This window comes from Bufo gargarizans, chromosome 4 (genome assembly GCF_014858855.1).
Source record: "Bufo gargarizans isolate SCDJY-AF-19 chromosome 4, ASM1485885v1, whole genome shotgun sequence".
Taxonomy (NCBI): domain Eukaryota; kingdom Metazoa; phylum Chordata; class Amphibia; order Anura; family Bufonidae; genus Bufo; species Bufo gargarizans.
In genome coordinates this window covers 420,147,156-420,170,514 of record NC_058083.1, presented here as the reverse complement: position 1 = coordinate 420,170,514, position 23,359 = coordinate 420,147,156, and the positions used below count along the sequence as shown (strand labels likewise).

Here is a 23,359-nt window from a genome sequence, read left to right as displayed (position 1 = left end):
GGGTTGCCCCATTATCCCCGACTCACAGGATAGAGGATAAGTATCTGATCAGTGAGGATTTGACTGCTAAGGCCCCTGACGATCTTGAGAATGCAGCATGTGTTCTGTTTGAATGAAGTGATGATTACACATGCATGTCGCCACTCCATTCATTTCTTTGGGGCTGCTGAAGAAAACAAAGTGCTTCTGTCACACCGATAGAGTTAAATGGAGTGGGGGATACACAGGCGCGTCTGCCGCTCCATTCAGACGGGGAGCACGGGCCCCTGTTCTTGTGATTGGTGGGGGTCTGACCTTTGGCTTTATCCTGTAGAAAAGGGATCCGTTTTCTTAATGGGACAACCCCTTTAAGTACTAGAGAACTCTTTTAAGTTCTGGGTCCTGATTTTTTGTATTCAGAACTATTCAAAACCATATGTGATGAATACCACCCCTCATGCTCTGACTGACGTCAGACGTCAACTACGTCGAGCTCACGAGATACAGTATGGTCACTGGTTACCAAGGCGTGACATTACACCCTCCGGGAGGAGCGGGTAAGGTCCGTCTTGGTACAGTTTTCACAGATAACTCCTGTCCACACAGGCACAGAGAGGCAACAAACTCGTTGAAACAGTGCATTCTCAGCCTGGAAAGACTGCCACCAGTTTCTTGTTTGATATAAGCCCGGTCCATTAACGGGATTATATAGGGTGAGGATCCAACCCACGGTAGCTTATAACTAGGCCGAAACACAGACGTGGGAATTCGTGATTGAAATACAAGACAGCACAAGATCAAATTATATATTTAATCGCCTTAAGGGCAAACTAGATAACATACTATACACAAAGAATATATACAGTGGTCTGAGGTAACAAATACAGGTAATTTGGTACAAACAGGATTACACAGAGCACAAGTCAGTTACCGGGTAGATGAATGTTCTGTTGGGTTATGATTAGTCCTTTGCTGTATTCACATGGAGGGCAGTGATGTCAGCAGGTTTCAGGTCCCTCTAAACACATGGCATGATATGACCCTTCTTCAGAGAAAAGACACGCACACTTGCTGGCACAAGCCTTTTAACCTGTAGCCAGCCCCTCCCCTCTGGGCCTCAGGGAGGGGTCCACCCCCCCTCTGCTAGGCTAGCAGCACATGAGCCACAAAACCGATTAGGGCTCATGGCTCCAGACCAGAATGTCGCAGGGAGGTGGGTGGTTCTGGGACCAATGGATCCGCCTGGGTTCAGGCTAACAGTAGAGTCCAAGCATGGAACCGTTATTTGGCTTGTGTGGGGAGATATGTATATCTCCCTTCCCTGGCCTCCCACCACCAGACTGTGACAACGGGCCTGTTCATCGTGGCCACAGGGACACAAATATGTATCCGGTTTGTGCCTGTAATGGCGGGGCGATTCATAATTCCTTATAAATTGCCGGTTCCATGCTGTCTGCTAGATTTGATTGAACTGGGGAATGGCCCAGACCCCTGCAGAGAGGTTTTTCCTATTCCATTGGCTGGGTTCCTGGCTGGCTGAATGGAGGTGAGAAATTGTAAACAAAGGTGGCCTGCAAGAAGTTCTCTGCCATATGGCTGGGCTTTCAAGCAGGGCCCTCCTGTGAAGTTCACTACCTCTGCTATCTTACAGCTGATGGCTGGTGTGGTCACATGGCTGACAGTAAATATGAATCCATATTCCTCACACCTATACTGAAAATGGTAATGCATTACAAAATGTTATCGTTTTGTGAATTGATGTAATTTCTGAAATCTGTCATGTCCTTTCCAAGGTTACAAGCTTTTGTGTTTTTTTCTAGCTTAGTGACATTTTCATCTTTTGCTCTGATTAAAGGTCTTCATGGTGTAGACAATGGAATTCTGACATTCAATCAAGTTCGGATCCCGAGAGAAAACCTGCTGGACAAGTTAGTATATCAACATTGATTTCAGTTTGGCAGGAGTTACCTGTGGTTAGGCCAAGTTCATTTAGATGTCAAAATGACTTGAAGTTTAATTCTGACCTGAATCGAGCCATAGTTGCCTATTTGTTTTGATATTTTGCTGGCTATGTAATATAACTTTAAAACCATTGTAGTAATTGTGTTTTACTACTTTAGCTGACACTGGATCAGCAAAACATACCCAAACTGCATGTAGTAGGTTATTCATCCTTATAAAACTGGCAGCAATGGACGCATTCTCAGAAGGATGGGATATGCAAGGCACAGTCGGGAAGAGGTATCAAAACTGGAGCAGAGGAAAAGTAGGTCAGTTGCTTATAGCACCCATATAGGACTCATCTTGAAAATTAAAGGGAATGTGTCATCAGAAATTAGCCTATTGTTTTAGAAGAACCTCTGTCAGCATGATCACCCCTATAAAACCAGGCATATTGCTGAGTAAAACTATATATTTCTTTTGTTTGTAGCTTAACCACTTCCCGACCGCCCATTGACTATAAACAGTCGGGTTTATCTCTGATCGAACGTTTTGAAACGTCCTTTCAGAGATGACAGCTGCACACTAATCGTGCAGCTGCTGTGCCGGGGGCCCGCTGTCAGTGACAGCAGGACACCCCAGAGAGAAGGGTGTCCCTGCCTTTCTAGATCACTGTATACACAGCGCTGAACGAGGGCTGTGTATACAGATGAGGAAGCAATGTGCTGCTTCCTGTCCCGGCCCGGTGGTCATGTGACCGCCAGGGGAGTGCAGGAGCTGTCTGGTCTTCCATAGACCACGATCAGCCCTGCACTGAGGCTGTACAGTGCTGTATTATGCTGTGCAGCCTCTCTGGGGGTGTATTTCCTCTGTAACTGGGGCTACTATGTCAGCCCCAGTTACAGGAGAAATCATTAGTGAAAAAAAAATAAAAGTGAAGTTAAAAGTCCCCCAGAGGTCTTGTATGACCTTATGGGGAACAAAAAATGTAAAAAAAAAAAAAAAGGTTCAAATGTAATAAAAAGGTAATTAAGTAAAAAAAAAAAAAGAGAAAAAAATATATGAAATAGACATATTTGGTATTGCCGCATCCGTGACGGCCAGCTCTATAAAAATATAACATGATCTACCCCATCAGGTGAACTACATAAAAAAATATAAACATTAGCCAAAAACTGCTTTTTTAGTTACCTCACCTCCCAAATAACATAATGTTAATCGATCAAAAAGTCGTATGTAACCCAAAATGGTAGCAATAAAACTTCACCTCATCCCGCAAAAAATGAGCCCCTGGACAAGACCATAGCCAGAAAAATAAAAAAAATATGGCTCTAAGAAAATTGCAACACAAACTTTTTTTTTTCTAAAAATTCTCTTATTGTGTAAAACGTAAAAAAAAAAATTTGACATATTTGGTATTGCCACGTCTGTAACAACTGGCTCTACAAAAAAATCACATGATCTACCCCATCAGGTAAACACTGTAAAAAACAAACAAAGGTGACCTCACCTCCCAAAAAACGTAATATCAATCAAACAAATAGTTGTATGTAGCCCAAAACGTTAGCAATAAAAGCGTCACCTCATCCCGCAAAATAAAAAGCCCTTACAAAAGACCATAGCCAGAATTTTTTGTAAAATATGGCTCTAAGAAAATGGCAACACAAAAACATGATATTTTTTTCTAAAAATATTCTTATTGTGTAAAACATAAACATAAAAAAAAACTAGACATATTTTGTATAGTTGCTTCTGTAACGACTGGATATACAAAAATATCACATAATGTACCCTATCAAGCCAACGGTGTAAAAAAAAAAATATATTGAAAAATTACACCAAACAGCTTCTTTTCTAAGTTCACCTCCCCAAAAAGTGAGATAAAAAGCTACCAGAAAGCTAAATGTACCCCAAAATAGTGCCAATAAAAAACACAGCTTGTCCCACAAAAAAAAAATCCCTCATGCAGCTCAGTTGACAAAAAATACAAAAGTTATCTCTCTTAAAATCCGTGACAGAAAATTCCATGATAGAAAATCCAGATGCTGCTCCTTCCCTTCTGCGCTCCGGCGTATCCCCAAATAACAGTTTACGACCACAATTGAGGTGTTACTGTATTCAGGAAAAAATGGGTAGCAAATTGTGGGGGGGATATTCTCCTGTTATGTTTCTTGTAAAAGAAAAATAATATATAGTTTTTCATTTTCACAGCCAAGGGTTATAAATTATATAAAATGCCTGTTGGCTCAAAGTGCTTGCTACACCCCTTAAAAATTCCTTGGGTGGTGGAGTTTAAAAAATGTGGTCATTTTGGGGGGTTTTCACTGGGGGGGGGGGGGGGGTACCTCAGGTTTTCTTCAATTGCAACATAGCATATGCAACATGCAACATAGACATATTTTGTATAGTTGCTTCTGTAACGACTGGATATACAAAAATATCACATAATCTACCCTATCAAGCCAACGGTGTAAAAAAAAAATATATTGAAAAATTACACCAAACAGCTTCTTTTCTAAGTTCACCTCCCCAAAAAGTGAGATAAAAAGCTACCAGAAAGCTAAATGTACCCCAAAATAGTGCCAATAAAAAACACAGCTTGTCCCACAAAAAAAAAATCCCTCATGCAGCTCAGTTGACAAAAAATACAAAAGTTATCTCTCTTAAAATCCGTGACAGAAAATTCCATGATAGAAAATCCAGATGCTGCTCCTTCCCTTCTGCGCTCCGGCGTATCCCCAAATAACAGTTTACGACCACAATTGAGGTGTTACTGTATTCAGGAAAAAATGGGTAGCAAATTGTGGGGGGGATATTCTCCTGTTATGTTTCTTGTAAAAGAAAAATAATATATAGTTTTTCATTTTCACAGCCAAGGGTTATAAATTATATAAAATGCCTGTTGGCTCAAAGTGCTTGCTACACCCCTTAAAAATTCCTTGGGTGGTGGAGTTTAAATAATGTGGTCATTTTGGGGGGTTTTCACTGGGGGGGGGGGTACCTCAGGTTTTCTTCAATTGCAACATAGCACCCTAAGACTATTCCAGTAAAATCTGCTCACCAAAAATCATATGGTGCTCTTTGCCTTCTCAGCTTTGTCGTGTGCCCATACAGCGGTATACGACCACATATGGGGTGTTTCTGTAAACTGCAGAATCAGGGTAATAAATATTGAGGTTTGTTTTGTTGTTAACCCTTAATATGTTACAGGAAAAATGGATTAAAATGGACATTTTGAAATTTCACTTCTATATTACTTTAATTCCTTAAAGGGTTAACAATATTTACTTTAATTACTTAAAGGGTTAGCAACATTTCTAAAACTAGTTTTGTGTAATTTTTAAAATGGGGTATTTAAGGGTGGTTTCTATTATGTGAGCTCCTTAAAATGACTTCAGAACTGAACTGGTCCTTAAAAAAAATTATTTTGAAAATGTTCTCAAAAATTTCTAAAATTCTAAACCTTCTATCGTTCTAATAAAATAAAATTGCATTACCAAAATGATGCCAACATAAAGTATACATTTGGTGAATGTCAATTAATGAGTATTTTATGAGGTATCACTATCTTTCTTAAAAGCAGAGAGATTCAAATTTAGAAAACACATTTTCGTTAACTTTTGGATTTTTATTATAAATAAAGGTGAAATATATTGACTCATTTACCACTAACATGATGTACAATGTGTCACGAGAAAACAGTCTCTGAATGGCTTGGATAAGTAAAAGCATAGCAAAGTTATTACTGCATAAAGTGACACGTCAGATTTTCAAAATTAGGCCTGGTCGGGAATGGGGCAAATTGTCTGGTCTGAAAGTGGTTAAATAGCAGCAAAGATATTTGTGCAAATTAGACCGAATGCACACGGCCGTGTTCTGCGGTTTGTGGTATGCCGGGCTGGATTCCTGTTCAGAGCAGGAGCGCACTGCGTCATTGGTTTCTATGACGCTGTGCACTTCATGCCGCCGCTGCACTACAGTAATACATTATACGAGTGTATTACTGCAGTGCAGTGGCGGCATGAAGCGCACGGCATCATAGCAACCAATGACGCAGCCTGTCATACCACGGACCGCTCTCGGCCGCGGAACACGGCGTGTGCATTCGGCCTTAAGCAGTTGGAGGACCGAGGGGCCGGCTTAGATCTTGGAGCACCGCTACTCCTACGCCTCTTGGTGCTCAGTACACTACCCTTTGATTGAAAGGGTTAGTCAAGATAGCCCTGTCTTCTCGCACCTGCCGCTGTGCCACCAATATGATTCCTCATTGTAAATCATTGATGTCAGTGTGTTCAATCAAAATCATGCATTCCACTAGGAATGCATGATTTTGCTAATGCTCTATGTACTTAAGCACTTATTAGTGTCAGCAGAGCCTCTGCAGAAGGGAATGAGCGCTGCACGGGGACAAGAGTACTAGGCTTGCAATCCTCCCAGCACCTACGCTACTCTACTACCTGTGAAGCTGCCAGCAACATCAGCTCTTTGCATAAATATAAAATATATAATAAAAAAATATATAATTTTCTGATGACACATTCCCTTTAAAGAAGTGCTGATTGGTTGCTATCAGCAGCTTTTTACTATCTCACCAGTCCACAATGGGATACCACCGTAGCACCGTTATGGCTCCCTTGTAATACAACATACCGTATTTATCTCCTCCATGTTTTTCTTTTCATTGTTCACTTAAAGGGGTTATCCATCTTCAAGCATTAAAAACTCATGCTAGCAGGTCAGGTAGAGATTCCAGTACATGGGACATGCTCCAGCAATGTAGATAATCCCGTATAGAAATTGTCCAGCACAGGAGAATAAAATCTTCAAAGCTTTATTTCATAATGCATTAAAAATACATCTCCACAGATACCATCACATTCACTGCCAATGCGTTTCGATCAGACAGTTGATCTTAGTCATGGCACAAAACAAGTGCCACGACTAAGATTAACTGATCGAAATGCGCTGGCTGTGAACGTGATGGTTACTTTTGTAGAAGTAGTTTTAATGTATTATGAAATAAAGCTTTGAAGATTTTATTCTGGACAATTTCTATGTTGGATTATTTTTGTTATCCATATTCAACCTGAATTTTATCTTGTATCAGCTCATTCAGACGGCCGTAAGTGTTTTGCGGTCCTCAAATTGCAGGTCCGCAAAACACGGATACCGGCTCATGTGCGTTACGCAATTTGCGGACCGCACAGGGCCATGACTCTAATAGAAAATGCCTATTCTTACAAGAATAGGACATGATTTATATTTTTTGTGGGGCCGCGGAACGGAACAAGATCTATTGAGGCCCCATTGAAATTAATGGTGGAACGGGTGCGGAACAAAACATACGGCCGTCTCAATGAGCCCTATATAACATAAAAAAGGCACTCATCTGCTCCCAGCGCTCCAGTCCAGTCCAGTTCAGAGGGTCCAGTCTGGTTTATTGATGACGTGTCCTCAAGTAGCTTGTGACTCAGTAGTCAGATGCTGGTTATGGACATGTCACTGCTTAGGACACTGCTGAGGCAAGTGACTGGCCGCTGTGGCTACTGTGATCCTGTCAAGAAGTTTGCCTGACGGGGGCTAATGGAAGCCAGACCAAACCCTTGGTGCTGAAAGAAAGCGACAGGGAGAAGGTAAGTTTGTTTTTGTTTTTTTCATGTTAGTTAAAGCACTGTCCTGGGTGTAGATAACATTGGTGATAAATCTGGACAATCCGTTTAAGGTACTGTAGAGTATTCATTTCAGGAGGATAATTCTTGGAAACATAGTAACTTGAGAACAAAACTCTATGGAAAACTATTTATGGTTCCAGAACAACAAAAACAATGGCCAAAACTAAGAAAATGAAGATGAAAGAAAAGTGAGTAGATGACTAAGACAGATAAAAGCAGTGCTTGCATCATAAAATCATAAAGGGCTGCTGAATCACTTTCTATGGTGAGGACAGGAGCTTCTTAAGTGATTTGTACAGTTCACAGTGTACAATAAAAATAACTGTCCCTAAGGGCTCATGCACACAACCGTATGTATTTTGCGGTCCACAAAAAATACGGATGACGTCTGTGTGCATTCCGTATTTTGCGGAACGGAACAGCTGGCCCCTACTAGAACAGTGTTATCCATGTCCATAATGCGGACAATAATAGGAAATTTTCAATTTTTTTTTTTGCGGAATGGAAACACGGATATACGGAAGCAGAATGCACACGGACCCACTGAAATGAATGGTTCCGTATACGGTCATAAAACCCCCCCGAAACTGACATGTTCGTGTGCATGAGCCCTAACCTGATGGTGAGATGAGCAGCTTATCCTGTCACACATATAGTGGTACTTGAAAGTTTGTGAACCCTTCTGAATTTATTTATTTAAGAATAAATTCGACCTAAAACTACATTCCTAAAAGTAGATAAAGATAACCAATCAAACAAATGAGTCAAAAATATCACATGGCTGTAAGTGGCAAAGTATGCAACCTGTTTTATTTAACCCCTTCACGAGGAGCGGGGTAGATTAACAGCACAGGGAGATGCGAGTTCCTGTATTCTGCCATACATGTATGGCACACTGAGGAGCTGTGCTTGCTCGATCAGTTCAGGGGCCTGGCCCCTGCTGTAAACACATGCAAATTCTGATGCCACAGTGACTACTGGGGGCTCCCTCTCTCAACCAATCAGCTCCCCACAATGCAATTACGGTGAGTCAATAGTTGCCATGGCAACCTTGCAAAAATAAAAGTCTCAAGTGTAGAGAAAAAAAAAGCCCCCTTCCATTTATCAAGCCATTTTTGCAACAAAAAAAAAATCATAAAAAAAGATACATTAGATATGGCTGCATCTGTAGTTTCTGGCTCTATTAAAATAATCCACACTCCAAAAGCCATATGATGCTCCTTCGTTCTGAACTTTGCCGTGTGCCCATACAGCAGCCTACCTCCACATTTATGACATTTCTATACCCAATAGAAACCGACTCTGAGAGCCCCGGTGAGGACAAGGATGACCCCACTTTCCTTTTGTCATCCGCGTCCTCATCATCTAGCGATGATGATGAGCCCCCAAGGCAGCGGAGCAAGGGGACCGCCATGCTAGGATCCCTGTGGGCCACACTAGTACGGGAAGCTCTGGGGTTCGTACTAGTTTTCCGGCCCACCAGTTAAGTCCACCGGAGCCCCTTACCGGTGAACTTGCATGGTGTGTCCCAGAGCATTTTGAGCCTGCGATTCCTAATTTTGTTGGCCAAGCAGGAATCCAGATTCCCACAGTGGGCTATACTGAATATGACTAGTTTAGTCTTTTTTTCAGTGACCACTTTGTGAATCTGATGGTGGAGCAAACAAACGTGTTCGCCCAACAGTTCATTGCTCAACACCCGGGTTCCTTTTTGGCTAGGGCCGGTGGCTGGACTCCGGTCAGTGCAGCCGAGATGAGGACGTTTTGGGGCCTCGTGCTGCACATGGGCCCAAAAAAAACTGTGTCAGGCATTACTGGAGTGGGGACGTCCTCTACCAGACCCCACTTTACAGTACGGCCATGACACGTACCCGGTTTAAGGCCATCCAGAAGTGCCTGCAGATAATGCTGCATGTCCCCCCCCCCCCCCCCCCCCCTCCGGTGATCCTGCCTATGACCGTCTGTACAAAATCAGGCTGGTCATCAATCACTTTGGGGCCAAATTTTTGGAGGCCTATGTACCTGGAAGGGAGGTCGCGGTTGATGAGTCTCTCATTGCTTTCAAGGGGAGACTCCTTTTCCGCCAGTATGTTCCCTCTAAGCGGGGCGAGGTATGGCATGAAGCTGTACAAACTTTGTGAGAGTACCTCAGGGTACACTTAAAAGTTTTGTGTGTACGAGGGGCAAGATTCCTGTATTGAACCCCCAGAATGTCCCCCCACTCTGGGTGTTAGCGGGAAACTTGTGTGGGACCTTATGCACCCACTGCTAGATAAGGGTTACCACCTGTACGTGGATAACTTTTATACTAGTATCCCCTTGTTCCAGTCCCTCGCCACCAGATCAACGTCCGCTTGTGGGACCGTGTGGAAAAATCAACGCGGCCTCCCTACCTACCCCCTCCAGGTACCTATCCCCAGGGGTGAGACCCATGCCCTTACCAGTGGAAACCTGTTGCTAGTCAGATATAAGGACAAGAGGGATGTCCTTGTACTGTCCACAATTTACGGTAACTGCATCACCCCTGTCCCTGTGCGAGGTACCGCGGCAATGGTCCTCAAGCCCCGATTGTATCGCTGACTACAATTGTTATATGGGAGGAGTTGATCTCTCTGATCAAGTCCTCAAGCCATATAATGCCATGCGCAAAACCCAGGCATGGTACAAAAAAGTTGCGGTCTACTTGGTACAGATTGCCTTGTACAACTCTTTTGTGCTGTCCCAGAGCGTTGGCAACACAGGGAAATTCCTCCAGTTCTATGAGGCAGTCCTCAAGGCCCTGATCTAAAAAAGGCTAAAAAAAATAAATAAAAATGACTCAGACTATGGAGATACTAAAATGTTTTTTTTTTGTTTATAAAAGGATAATATAGTGTAAAACCTAAATACATTTGACAAAAGTAGACATATTAGGTATCGCCGCTTCCGTAAGAATCTGCTCTATAAAAATACCCCATGACCTAACCCCTCAGATGAACACGGTCAAAAAAATAAAATAAAAACTGTGCCAAAACAGCAATTGTTTTGGCAAATTTTCCATTTTAAACTGTTTTTTTCCCAGTAAAAAAGCAAGGGTTAACAGCCAAACAAAACTTAATATTTATTACCCTGATTCTGCAGTTTACAGAAACACCCTATATGTGGTCGTAAAATGCTGTATGACCAAACGGCAGGGCGCAGAAGGAAAGGAACGCCGTATGGTTTGAGGAAGGCAGATTTTGATGGCCCTTTTATTTTGGCACCATGTCCCATTTGAAGAACCCCTGATGCACCCCTAGAGTAGAAACTCCATAAAAGTGACCCATCTAAGAAACTACACCCCTCAAGGTATTCAAAACTGATTTTACAAACTTTGTTAACCCTTTAGGTGTTCCTCAACAGTTTATGGCAAATGGAGATGAAATTTCTGAATTTCTATTTTTGGTAACCTTGCCTCACAAAAATGTAGAGCAACCACAAATCATATGTACCCTAGAAATTTTCCCAACAAAACTGCCACCGTATCTCGTAGTTTCCAAAATGGGGTCACTTATATGGAGTTTCTATTCTAGGGGTGCATCAGGGGGCTCTCCATTTGCTAATAACTATTGTGGAACACCTAAAGGGTTGAAAAAGTTTGTAAAATCAGTTTTGAATACCTTGAGGGTCTAGTTTCTTAGATGGGGTCACTTTTATGGAGTTTCTACTCTAGAGATGCATCAGGGGGGCTTCAAATGGGACATGGTGTAAATAAACCAGTCCAGCAAAATCTGCCTTCCAAAAACCACACGGCGCACCTTTCCTTCTACACCCTACTGTGTGCCTGTACAGTAGTTTACGGTCACATATGGGGTGTTTCTGCAAACTACAGAATCAGGGCAATAAATATTGAGTTATGTTTGGCTGTTAACTCTTGCTTTGTTACTGGAAAAAATTAATTAAAATGGAAAACTTGCCCCCCAAAAAATCTAAATTCAGAAATTTTATCTCCATTTGCCATTAACTGTTGTGGAACACCTAAAGGGTTAACGACGTTTGTAAAATCAGTTTTGAATACATTGAGGGGTGGTTTCTATTATGTAAGCCTCACAAAGTGACTTCAGACCTGAACTGGTCCTTAAAAAGTGTTTTTTTTTTTAAATTTTTTTTTAAAATTCAAGATTTTCTTCTAAACTTCTAAGCCTTGTAACGTCCCCAAAAAATAAAATGTCATTCCCAAAATGATCCTAACATGAAGTAGACATATGGGGAATGTAATTACTTTTTTTTTTTTGGTATTACTATGTATTATAGAAGTAGAGAAATTTAAACTTGGAAATGTGCTAATTTTTCCAAATTTTTTGTAAATTTAGTATTTTTTTATAAATAAAAATATTTTTTTTTACTTCATTTTACCAGGGTCATGAAGTACAATATGTGACGAAAAAACTATCTCAGAATGGCCTGGATAAGTCAAAGCGTTTTAAAGTTATTCACACATAAAGTGACACTGGTCAGATTTGCAAAAAATGGCCTGGTCCTTAAGGTGTTAAAAGGAACCTGTCATCAACTTTATGCTGCCCATACTAACGGCAGCATAACGTAGAGACAGGTGAGTGATTTCAGCGGTCTGTCATTTATAAGTTAAAAGTAAGCCACCTGAGACGAGTCATGGTTATTCATGAATTCCTGCTCTCCTGCCCACCTGCTGATGATTGACAGTCTTCCTAGTTTTCTCCCTTTCTCTCTAGGAGAGAACTGCCAATCAGCAGATGGGTGAGAGAGCAGGAGTTTATGAATAACCATGACTCTTCTCAGGTAGATTTGACTCAAGGCCTGGGCTGCAATGATTATGATGCTGGTTCTCAGCAACCACTTACGTTTAGCTCATGAGTGACACACCGCTGAAAACAGCATTTCTGTCACTATTTTATGCTGCCGTCAGTGAGGTCAGCATAAAGTTGATGACAGGTTCCCTTTAACTTCAAAGCCCCAGTTTGTCGGCCAGTGCTGTATAAATTACCAAACTTTACACCTATTTGATTTCCTCAAAGGATTTAGTTTTTAGGGTTTTACACTGTAGTGATACTGCAGGGGCTCTGCAAATGGAACGTGGCACCTGAGAACTATTCCAGCCAAATCTACCTTCCAAAATCCAAATAGCACTCCACTTCTGAGCGCTGTGTTGTGCCAATGCAGCAGTTTACAAACAGAAATGGGGTGTCATATTCAGGCAATATGGGTAACCAATTGTGGGGTGCTTTTTCTTCTTTTACTCCTTGTGAAAATGAATAATTTGGAGGTAAAGCTATATTTTATTGGAAGAAACTGCATTTTTCATTTTCACAACCAAGTGTAGTAAATCACATGTAATACTGTACTGTACTACAGAGAGGCAACCAAGTGTTTCTAAATTCTATGAAATGCCTGTGGGTTCAAAGTGTTCAATATGCCACTCAAATATTTTCTTTAGAGGAATAGGTTCCAAAATGTGGTCACTTTTGGTGTGTTTTTACTGTAGGGGTACCTCAGGGTCTCTTCAAAAGCGACATGGCACCTAAAAACCGTTCTATAAAAATCTGCCCTCCAGAAACTGTATGTCTCTCCTTTGTTGTTAGCCCTGCCATGTGCCCTGCCAGTAGTTTACAACCACATATGGGATGTTTCTGAAGACTGCATAATCAGGGTAATAAATATTAAAGTTTGTTTTGCTGTTAACCCTTGTTGTGTTACAGAAAAAAATGGCTTAAAATTGAAAAACTACTTAAAAACATTTTTTGATTTAAATTTCACCTCCATTTGCTTGAATTTGTGTGAAACACCTAAAGGGTTAACGTTTCTAAAACCAGTTTTAAATAATTTGAGAGGTGTAGTTTCTAAAATGGGGCTTCTATTATGTAACTCACTCAAAGTCGCTTCAGAACTGAATTTGCAGTTTAAAAAGTCAGTTTTGGAAATGTTTTAGAAAATTTGCTTCAAAAATTCTAAGCCTTCTAATGTCCAAAAAAAACTAATTTACAAAATAATGCCAACATAAAGTAGACATATTGTTAATGAATGAATGAATATTGATAACTATTTTTTGAGATATCACTGTCTTAAAAGCAGAGAAATGTAAATAAAATAAAGGTAATTCATATAGACCCACATTTGCTACCAATGTGAAGTACAATGTGTCTTGAAATAAAACAGTCTCAGAATTACTTGGATAAGTAAAAGCATTCCAAACTTATTACCACATAAAGTGACACATTTTGCAAACTTAGGCTTGGTCCTTAAGGTGAAAACTTGATGTGTCCTGAAGGGGATAACGGGGATGTATAAAAGTCTGATCTTCACAACACTTTGTAGAAGTGTATCATGAAATAAGCAAATAAGATTTTTGAAGATCTCAGAAGAAAAGTTGTTGATGCTCATCAGGCTGGGAAAGGCTACAAATACATCTCTAAAGAATTTAGACTCCATCAGTCTCTAGTATATAGTAGTAGGGTATACATGCTACAGATATACAGCAGTATGGATCAAGTAAGGAGCAGTAAATCACATGTAATAATTTACTGTACTACAGAGCGGCACTATTAAAAAGCCATTTCTTGCATGCTTTTAAGAAATATAACACCTGCTGATCTGTTCTACTTATCACATGTAAAAAACTGATTACAAGCAGTTTGCAAGTGAAATGCGCATGCTGAGTGGCTGAATCTTGTGTATGCTCCATTCTAAGTTGAAAGTTAGACGACTACTTTATATATAAATGTTAGCTTTATACAATTTAGCACAATGGCAACAAACAGGCCCATGTAATAATACATTTACCAGGAAAGAAATAAAAAGTGCATATATCAAAAAAAGTGTGCATATAACAGCTCCTATCAGTGCTGAAATAAAACTGCCGTACAGCTGAAATGCTTCTGCACGGTATTTGTAATATTATATATCCCATCTGATCCCATCTGCTCTTTCATTTTATATTCTACACTATAATATATATTTATTATATTCTAGTGCTGGTTTCTATACAGTATGTAGCACATATAAACATTTATGTCCTGTACTGGCTGCTGTTATTTTATGCTACCATTTATAAAATCTATTTAGCAATTTTTAGTATATGATGTATAGTCTTGTGTACACTCAGTCTTACCCTTAGGGCCTCGATGCGCTTAGCTGGCTAGGCCTCAAAGGCCTAGCGAACAGTGGCGTCTCTAGCTTTCAAAATTTGGGGGGGCACACTGGGGGCCAGGACAAAAGTAGGGGGGGCAGCTATAACAACGATACATTTACACAAGTACGCTTCGAAATGCTGCAATACCTAAAACCGCAACAGGGAAGAAAAGTCCAGCTGTCTGTGGATGACACTTTTATAGAGAGGGGGATCTGTGGATGACACTGCTATGGGGGGGATCTGTGGATGCCACATACCGGGTATAGCATCTTATGCTATATGTGTCATCCACAGATCCACCCCATGACAGTGTCATCCCCATTTCTCCCTCCATAACAGTGTCATCCCCATTTCCCCCTCCATAACAGTGTCATCCACAGATCCCCCTCCCCGCCTCTCACAGGAGTGTACATTTGACATTTCTAAACCGTAATCCATATCCTGCAGTAACTTTAACTTTAAATCAGGATTCAGCAGCCGCTCATCTCTACTAGTACCTTAACCTTACACCACTCGGCTAGCTTCGGTAACAGGGCCAGGCTACAGCCTACAGGTACTGCCTGTTAGTTGTTATCGAGTGAGCGCTCATTTCTGCAGGTCAGAGGATACGGATTACAGTTTAGAAGAAATGTACACTCCTGTGAGCGGTCCAGACCAGTGGCGGATCCAGAGCCTGGTCTCGGGAGAGGCACTTCCAGATTATTTTCTGTCCGCCGCCACAGAACAAGGGTGCTTATAGAACAGACTCCACAGTGTAGCGGTATACTGTATACTGTGTGGCACAGTGTAGCGGTATATTGTATATCGTGGGGCACAGTGTAGAGGTATACTGTATATTGTGGGGCACAGTGTAGCGGTATACTGTATATTGTGTGCACAGTATAGAGGTATACTGTATACTGTGTGGCACAGTGTAGCGGTATACTGTATATCGTGGGGCACAGTGTAGAGGTATACGGTATACTGTGTGGCACAGTGTAGAGGTATACTGTGTGGCACAGTGTAGAGGTATACTGTGTGGCACAGTGTAGAGGTATACTGTGTGGCACAGTGTAGAGGTATACTGTGTGGCACAGTGTAGAGGTATACTGTGTGGCACAGTGTAGAGGTATACTGTGTGGCACAGTGTAGAGGTATACTGTGTGGCACAGTGTAGAGGTATACTGTGTGGCACAGTGTAGAGGTATACTGTGTGGCACAGTGTAGAGGTATACTGTGTGGCACAGTGTAGAGGTATACTGTGTGGCACAGTGTAGAGGTATACTGTGTAGCACAGTGTAGAGGTATACTGTGTGGCACAGTGTAGAGGTATACTGTATATTGTGTGGCACAGTGTAGAAGTATTCTGTATATTGTGGGGCACAGTGTAGCGGTATACTGTATATTGTGTGGTATAGTGTATGTTATATGTGTATAACAAACATATTTCACATGAACACTTACAGTTACTTGGCCCTTGGGGATCTCAGACGCCACTTCCACACTTTGTCCGGGGGCTCGGCGGAGCTGATGTGTTTTATCCTAATGAGAAGATTTCATAATAAGGATTTGGAGAAGGGGCAGAGGGAGAGCAGAGCAGGGAGAGGCCGGTGCTGCTACTAGGGGGTCATACCATGGGGGAGTAATAAAGCCCACCATTATGCCCCCCAGTAGAAATAATTCTCCTTATAATGTGACAATGCAAAAAATACCCCCTTATGCCCCCAGTTGAGCTAATGTCCCCCATAATGTGCCAGTATAAAATACCCCTATATAGTGCCCCCAGTAAATGCCCCCATAGTGCTCCTCTCCCCCTTCCTCCTAGTGCCCCCCATAATGTACCAGTATAAAATGCCCCAGTAGATGCCCTCAGTGTCCCCCATAATTTTGCAAGTATAAATTACCCCTTCTTAGTGCCCCCGTAGATGACTCCATAGTACTCCTCTCCCCCCTTCCCCATAGTACCCACCATAATGTGTCCCAGTATAAAATGCTACTGTACAGAGCCCCCCATATAAAACACCCCTTCTTTGTGTTGCCTCAGTAGATGCCCCTATAGTGCCCACCAATAATGTGCCAGTAATAAGCCCCCCATTACGTGCCAGTAATAAGCCCCCCATTACGTGCCAGTAATAAGCCCCCCATTACGTGCCAGTAATAAGCCCCCCATTACGTGCCAGTAATAAGCGCCCCATCATGTGCCAGTAATAAGCCCCCCATCATGTGCCAGTAATAAGCCCCCCCATCATGTGCCAGTAATAAGCCCCCCATTACGTGCCAGTAATCACGTGCCATTATTATAGAGGGCGGAGCTTGGCAGCAGAGCGAGACACACATGCCGCTGTGAGCTCTGCTCTGGGTCCTGTGAAAACGAGTTTCTAGCAAGCATATACAAGCCAGAAAATGGGCAAGACTTTAAGAGACAGGTCCAAGGACACTCCAAGACCGAACAAGTCGGGTGCTGGTCATGGGGAAATGGACAAATTTGTCCGAAAACAAAGCGTGGCGGGAGGCAAGCAGGCTTCCAAGATGGCGCCGAGATCAGAAACCACAGCAGCGTCGGAAGTCTCAGCGGACTCCGAGAGAGACAGCGATCATGAGCTGGAGATGGAGGGAGAGAACCTGCCTATATCCAGGAGATTTATGAAGGAACTTTTGGCGGACACGATCTCCCCCCTCCGTAAAGACCTGCAGGAGTTCAAACGGGACCTCAGGCAAGTGAAGGAGAGAGTGGATGAGGTTGAGAGCCAGCAAGAAGCGGTTATAGTGCATAGCACAGCAGTAGCCGGCAGCCTAGATAGAGCACAGGCGCACATTAACCGTTTGTATGAAATGGTGGAAGACCAGGATAATCGGGGGCGCCGCAATAACCTAAGGCTGAAGGGTCTGCCAGAAGAAATAGGGCCGGAGGCCTTGAGAGGTGCAGTGACTGAGATGTTCACAGCGATAATAGGCCCGGACTCTGGGGGAGACCTCACTATGGATAGAATCCACAGGGCTCTTCGTCCTCCTCCTAAACATGGAGAACCTCCGAGAGATGTGATTTGCCGGCTGTCCAGCTTCATGGCCAAAGACCAGATAATGAAGGCAGCGAGATCTAAGAAAAGTATCCCCTTTGGAGATGCAGAGGTGCAGATCTTTCAAGATTTATCTCCGATTACCCTTCAAAAAAGAAGGTTGTTGAAACCACTCCTGGATGTTCTCAGAAGCAAGAATATTACCTATCGCTGGCTTCACCCCTTCGGTCTCTTGATCAATGCGCCAGGCCGAAAATTAACAGTGCGCTCTCCGGCTGACATCCCGCTAGTATGCGATGTACTGGAAATAGCCGCTCTGGATATCCCTATGTGGCACTCGGCGAAAGACCTGACGGACTTACCTGCTTTACCAGGAATAGATCCATGGACACCAGTGAGCCGTCCGAAAAACCGAAACAGGGGAAGAAGATCAGGAGACCCCATGATGACTTCTCCAGAAATGGACATAGAGGGATGAATCTCCATATATTCTTCGCTAAAGAAAGTCTTCCTCAAGGACTTGAAAAGTTTCTTACCGATACCTGGTTTTTCGTGAGTTGACCGGCATTAGGGACAGTTGATAGTTTTGTTTCCCATGCTCAACCCCTTGTGTCTGGTTATGTTATTGTACGACAAGTCAGGATGGTAATCGTAATACCCCTTAGGGGTTTCTGCCAGTGTTAGGGCTGGTTGCTGGAATCTCCTCAAAGGATTCATTGGTTAGAATGCGATATAGCTATGTCGCTCCATTTAATGTTTACATACTCGTTCTTCACACTTAGGACCCGTTCATTGGTCCTCTCTACCCCCTCTTGATGGCCACGGTGGTATGGCGGGCAGTTAAACGCGCTGATGTTATCAGGCAGCGGGTCATCAAAGCCTTATCCTTGATAATCTTAATGAGGTTTAATTGTTTTGTATGTTTTTCCTTTATTCCCGTTCCCCTGTCTTTCCTCCTTTCCCTTGTTCCTACTCCTGAGGCATTAACCATATTTTACGGCTGTAGAAGATATTATGAGCGAATAATGTTCACAGTAAATTCAGTATGGCTGAGTTAAAAATATGTACTTATAATGTGAGAGGACTGAATGCACCAACCAAACGAACGCAGATCTGTCAGCTCCTTAATAGGCAAAAAGTGAGCATCGCTCTTATACAGGAGACTCATTTCAAGAGAAATCACGTGCCGCGTTTATCACACATGGTATATAATCAGTGGTTTCATAGCACTTCTTCCTCTGGGGCCTCTAAAGGGGTTTCGATAGCGATCCACAAAAATGTTCCGTTGGTGGTGCATTCAGTCCTCCAAGATGAAGAAGGCCGTTACTTGTTTTTAAAAGGGACCTTGGGTAATCAGAAAATTACTATCGGGAATATGTATACTCCAAACGCAGCTCAGGCAGCGTGGATTGAGAACACTTTAACAAAACTGCAGGATTTTGCGGAGGGTTCCTTGGTGGTAGGAGGAGACATTAATACGGCCTTAAATCCGTACCTAGATACATCTAAATGCTCCTCGTCCTTGTCCCAAGTCACAATTAGGCGGATTAAGAAAAAACTGGCGGAATTGGGTGTAGTGGATGCCTGGAGGGCTATGAACCCTACATCGAGAGATTATACGTATTATTCGGTGGCACATGTCTCTTATCAGAGGTTAGACTACCTGTTTGTGCCTATGGGATCTTTAAGCGATTGCTCTCAGGCTTCAATAGGTAGTATATTACTATCAGATCATGCCCCGGTATTCCTGTCTATTAGGGTTAAGTCTATCCCTAAAGCACAGTTTACTTGGAGACTTGATGAGACTCTGCTGAGCAGACAAGAATATGTTCAAGATATACGAAAACATATTGAGGAATATTTCAGTCTCAACGAAACGGAGGGTATGTCGCCGGGTCTGGTCTGGGAAGCTCACAAGGCGGTTGTGAGAGGGCATTTTATCGCATTAAATTCGCATATAAGAAAGAAACGGGAGGCTACTATTGTGACATTGCAGGAGCAGATTCAAAAGTTGGAGTTATTACACAAAAAGCAAATATCATCGGAGGTGTTGGAGAGTTTGAATAGATTAAGGGCGGAGCTTAAGAACATACTTAATGGCCGGGTGGCTAAACTATACTTGTCGGCACAATTTAAATACTACGCACACGGGGACAAAGCATCAAAGTTCATGATGTCAAGTTTGAAAAAACGTAGACTTAAATCTTATATACATTCTATCAAAGGTGCATCTGGCAGATCTGTTATGTCCACTGACCTCATTGCTCAGCAATTTTGTACCTACTATAGCTCGCTTTATAATCTTAGGGAAAAGGGTAGTGAGGCGGAGAATGAGATGAGGTCAGGGGACATTAGGAGGTGGCTGTCGGGGTTACGCCTCCCGGTTATTACTCAGGATCAAGCCCAAACCCTTGCTAAACCTTTTTCGTTGCAGGAACTGAATAAGGCTTTAAGTACAGTTCCCAAGCACAAGTGCCCAGGACCTGACGGACTAACGTCTGGATATTACACAACCTTTTCCTCAATATTGTTACCCAGAATGCTCAAAGTATACAACGAGGTATTTGTAGATAACCCGCTCCCGTCACAAATGTTGTCTGCCCTAATTACTATCCTGCCGAAAGAAGGTAAGGATCCTTCGTCCTGTGCCAGCTACAGACCCATTTCGCTTTTGAATGCGGATCTGAAACTGTACGCGAAAATGCTCGCATTGAGGTTGCAACCTTTCTTGTCTACATTAATTAATGCGGAGCAGGTGGGTTTTGTGGCTGGCAGAGAAGGAAGAATGAATACCACTAGGATAGTCAATATTATACATCATGCCAGGGAGAAATCCATTCCTTTGGTCCTCCTGGGGACGGACGCAGAAAAAGCATTCGATCGAATTGATTGGCTTTTTATGCGTCTGGCCTTGGCTAAATTTGGGATACCACATCAGTTCATTAATGCCATAATGGCTATGTATGCTGCCCCCACGGCCAGAGTGATGGTGAATGGCATTCTATCTCCCAGCTTCACTATAGGTAATGGTACAAGACAGGGATGCCCCTTGTCCCCCCTGCTCTTTATCATTGTAGTAGAATGCTTGTTTCAAGCGATAAGACAGGATGACGGAATCCAGGGTATAAAGGTGGGAGACACTTATCATCAGTTAGCGGCTTTCGCGGATGACCTGTTGGTTATTATAACCGACCCTTTGGTAGCTTTTCCGGCCATACAGGACTTGTTCTTGAAATTCGGGAACCTGTCCAACTTCCTAATTAATCCCACGAAATCCCAAGCTCTAAATGTAACGGTTAGCAAAGATTTGCAGTCGTCCTTGGAGGCGCAATTTGAGTATGTTTGGACAACTAGTTCGATCAAGTTCTTAGGGGTAAATATAACCTCTGTACCGAATGACCTTTTTGAGGCAAACTTTCGTAGTTTACCCAGGTCTATAACATCCACTATTGATTCGTGGAGCATCCCATTCACTTCGTGGTTCGGGAGACGTACGTTGATTAAATCTGTATTGGTCCCTAAAATACTGTATTATATGTCGGTATTGCCCGTGCATCTGCCAAAAGTTTTCTTTGTCCAACTGAGACAATGTTTTTCGAGATTCCTTTGGAAAAAGGCCAGGCCCCGTATCCCTCATTCAATAATGATACAGCCAAACAAGCTAGGGGGAATGGGTCTTCCGGATATGGCAGAATATTACAGGGCTATTCAGGGAGTGAGATGTTTGGAATGGATTAGGAACCCAGAGAACAGATTGGATATTTTGGCAGATGCAGGGGACTCGAGACTTCATCTGAGATCCTTACTTCTCTTGCCTCCTAAAGATATGTCTCAACAGACCAAGTCACTTAGCAGCATGACCAGAAATACGTTGAAGTTATGGCATTCTGAGCTTTCCAAGGTGCTGCTCTCGGACCGCGGGGTGTCACCTGTGACTCAGGTGAGGGATGTTCTGTGGAGCTCTGGGGGAAATTTTGGTTCTACCTTACCAGGGGGAACTAGGGATATGTCCATTCAATTAGTAGATTTACTGGATCCTTCGGGATTTCTAAAAGACGGGTGGGACGAGCATCCTAAACTGCGAACGTTGTCCTTTATTCATAAACTATACATTAAGCAATATCTGGGGAAAAAGAAACTCTCTCCAGCTGCTTCCGTGACACTGTTTGAGAAGATGGTACTTTCCAAGGTGCCCCCTAGGAAAAAAGTGGCACAGCTATATTCGGTGCTTGTTTCCCAGACCAGACCTGACACATATAGCTTCGTACGTAAGTGGGAAAAGGAACTGGGAGTTCAATTCTCAGATAGGGAGGTGGCGCAAATATGCTCTAATACCCCCAGGGTATCTAGATGTGTGAAACTGCAGGAAAACCTTTACAAGGTCATCACTAGGTGGTATTACACGCCCCAGAAATTGCACATTATGTATCCGAATTGTGACTCTAAGTGCTGGCGGTGTCTAAAAGAAGAGGGCTCCATGCTGCATATATGGTGGTCATGCCCTATCATATCTGAGTATTGGAGGCAGGTCTGTTCAATCTGTTCTCAGATCAGTGGGGTACAGTTTGCGCCCACAGCTGAGGGTTGTTTACTGGGACTGATAGGAAAAGTTGGAGGGAACAGATACACCAGATCCTTACTGAGCCATTTACTCGCGGCTGCGAGAGTTCTGATAGCATTCATGTGGAAAAATAGTAGGGCCCCACCCATCTCCCAGTGGATTGCAAAGTGTGATGCAATATACAGATTGGAACAGATTGCAGGGTGGGAAACCAAAAGGACTCAAGTATTTGAAGCCACATGGTCTTCGTGGAAAAAATATAGAGGTTTCTCATCATGAAGTGGATGGGTTTTAGGGGTCATTGATATAGGGAAAGTAGGATCCCCCCCCCCCTCCCCTCCCCTCCTCCATCCCTTCCTCCCTCTTTTATATTCTTATAATTTTTTCCTCTTCCTCACTATTGCTGGTACTTGAAAATGTTTGTATTCCACACTGACTGTAATGGAAATAAGTACCCTGTTGTGGGGTTGATGTATCTTATGTGTCATCTGCTTGAGATTCAGAATAAAGAATTTTCAAAACCAAAAAAAAAAAAAAAAAAAAATCACGTGCCATTATTAAGTCGCCCCCCATTACGTGTCAGTAATAAGCCCCCCATTACGTGCCAGTAATCATGTGCCATTATTAAGTCGCCCCCCATTACGTGTCAGTAATAAGCCCCCCATTACGTGCCAGTAATCATGTGCCATTATTAAGTCCCCCCATCATGTGCCATTATTAAGTCCCCCCCCCCATCATGTGCCATTATTAAGTCCCCCCCATCATGTGCCATTATTAAGTCCCCCCCCCATCATGTGCCATTATTAAGTCCCCCCATCAGGTGCCATTATTAAGTCCCCCCCCCCGTCATGTGCCATTATTAAGTCCCCCCTCCATCATGTGCCATTATTAAGTCCCCCCGATCATGTGGCATTATTAAGTCCCCCCCATCATGTGGCATTATTAAGTCCCCCCCATCATGTGGTATTATTAAGTCCCCCCCATCATGTGGCATTATTAAGTCCCCCACCCCTTCAGTATTACTATTGTAAGAAAAAAAAAAAAGAACACTTATACTTGCCTCAGTGGCAGCGATGCGATGCAGGCC

The 23,359-nt window shown here is 42.7% G+C and overlaps 1 protein-coding gene across 1 annotated transcript in view; it reads left to right on the top strand.

The window, feature by feature from the left end:
* The window catches only part of ACOXL (acyl-CoA oxidase like), a 511,506-nt gene that overhangs the window by 90,114 nt on the left and 398,033 nt on the right, over nucleotides 1–23,359 (top strand). The window contains exon 8 of the mRNA XM_044289630.1: nucleotides 1,835–1,907. Coding sequence (XP_044145565.1) covers nucleotides 1,835–1,907 — 73 coding nt within the window. The remainder of the gene's footprint in view (nucleotides 1–1,834; nucleotides 1,908–23,359) is intronic.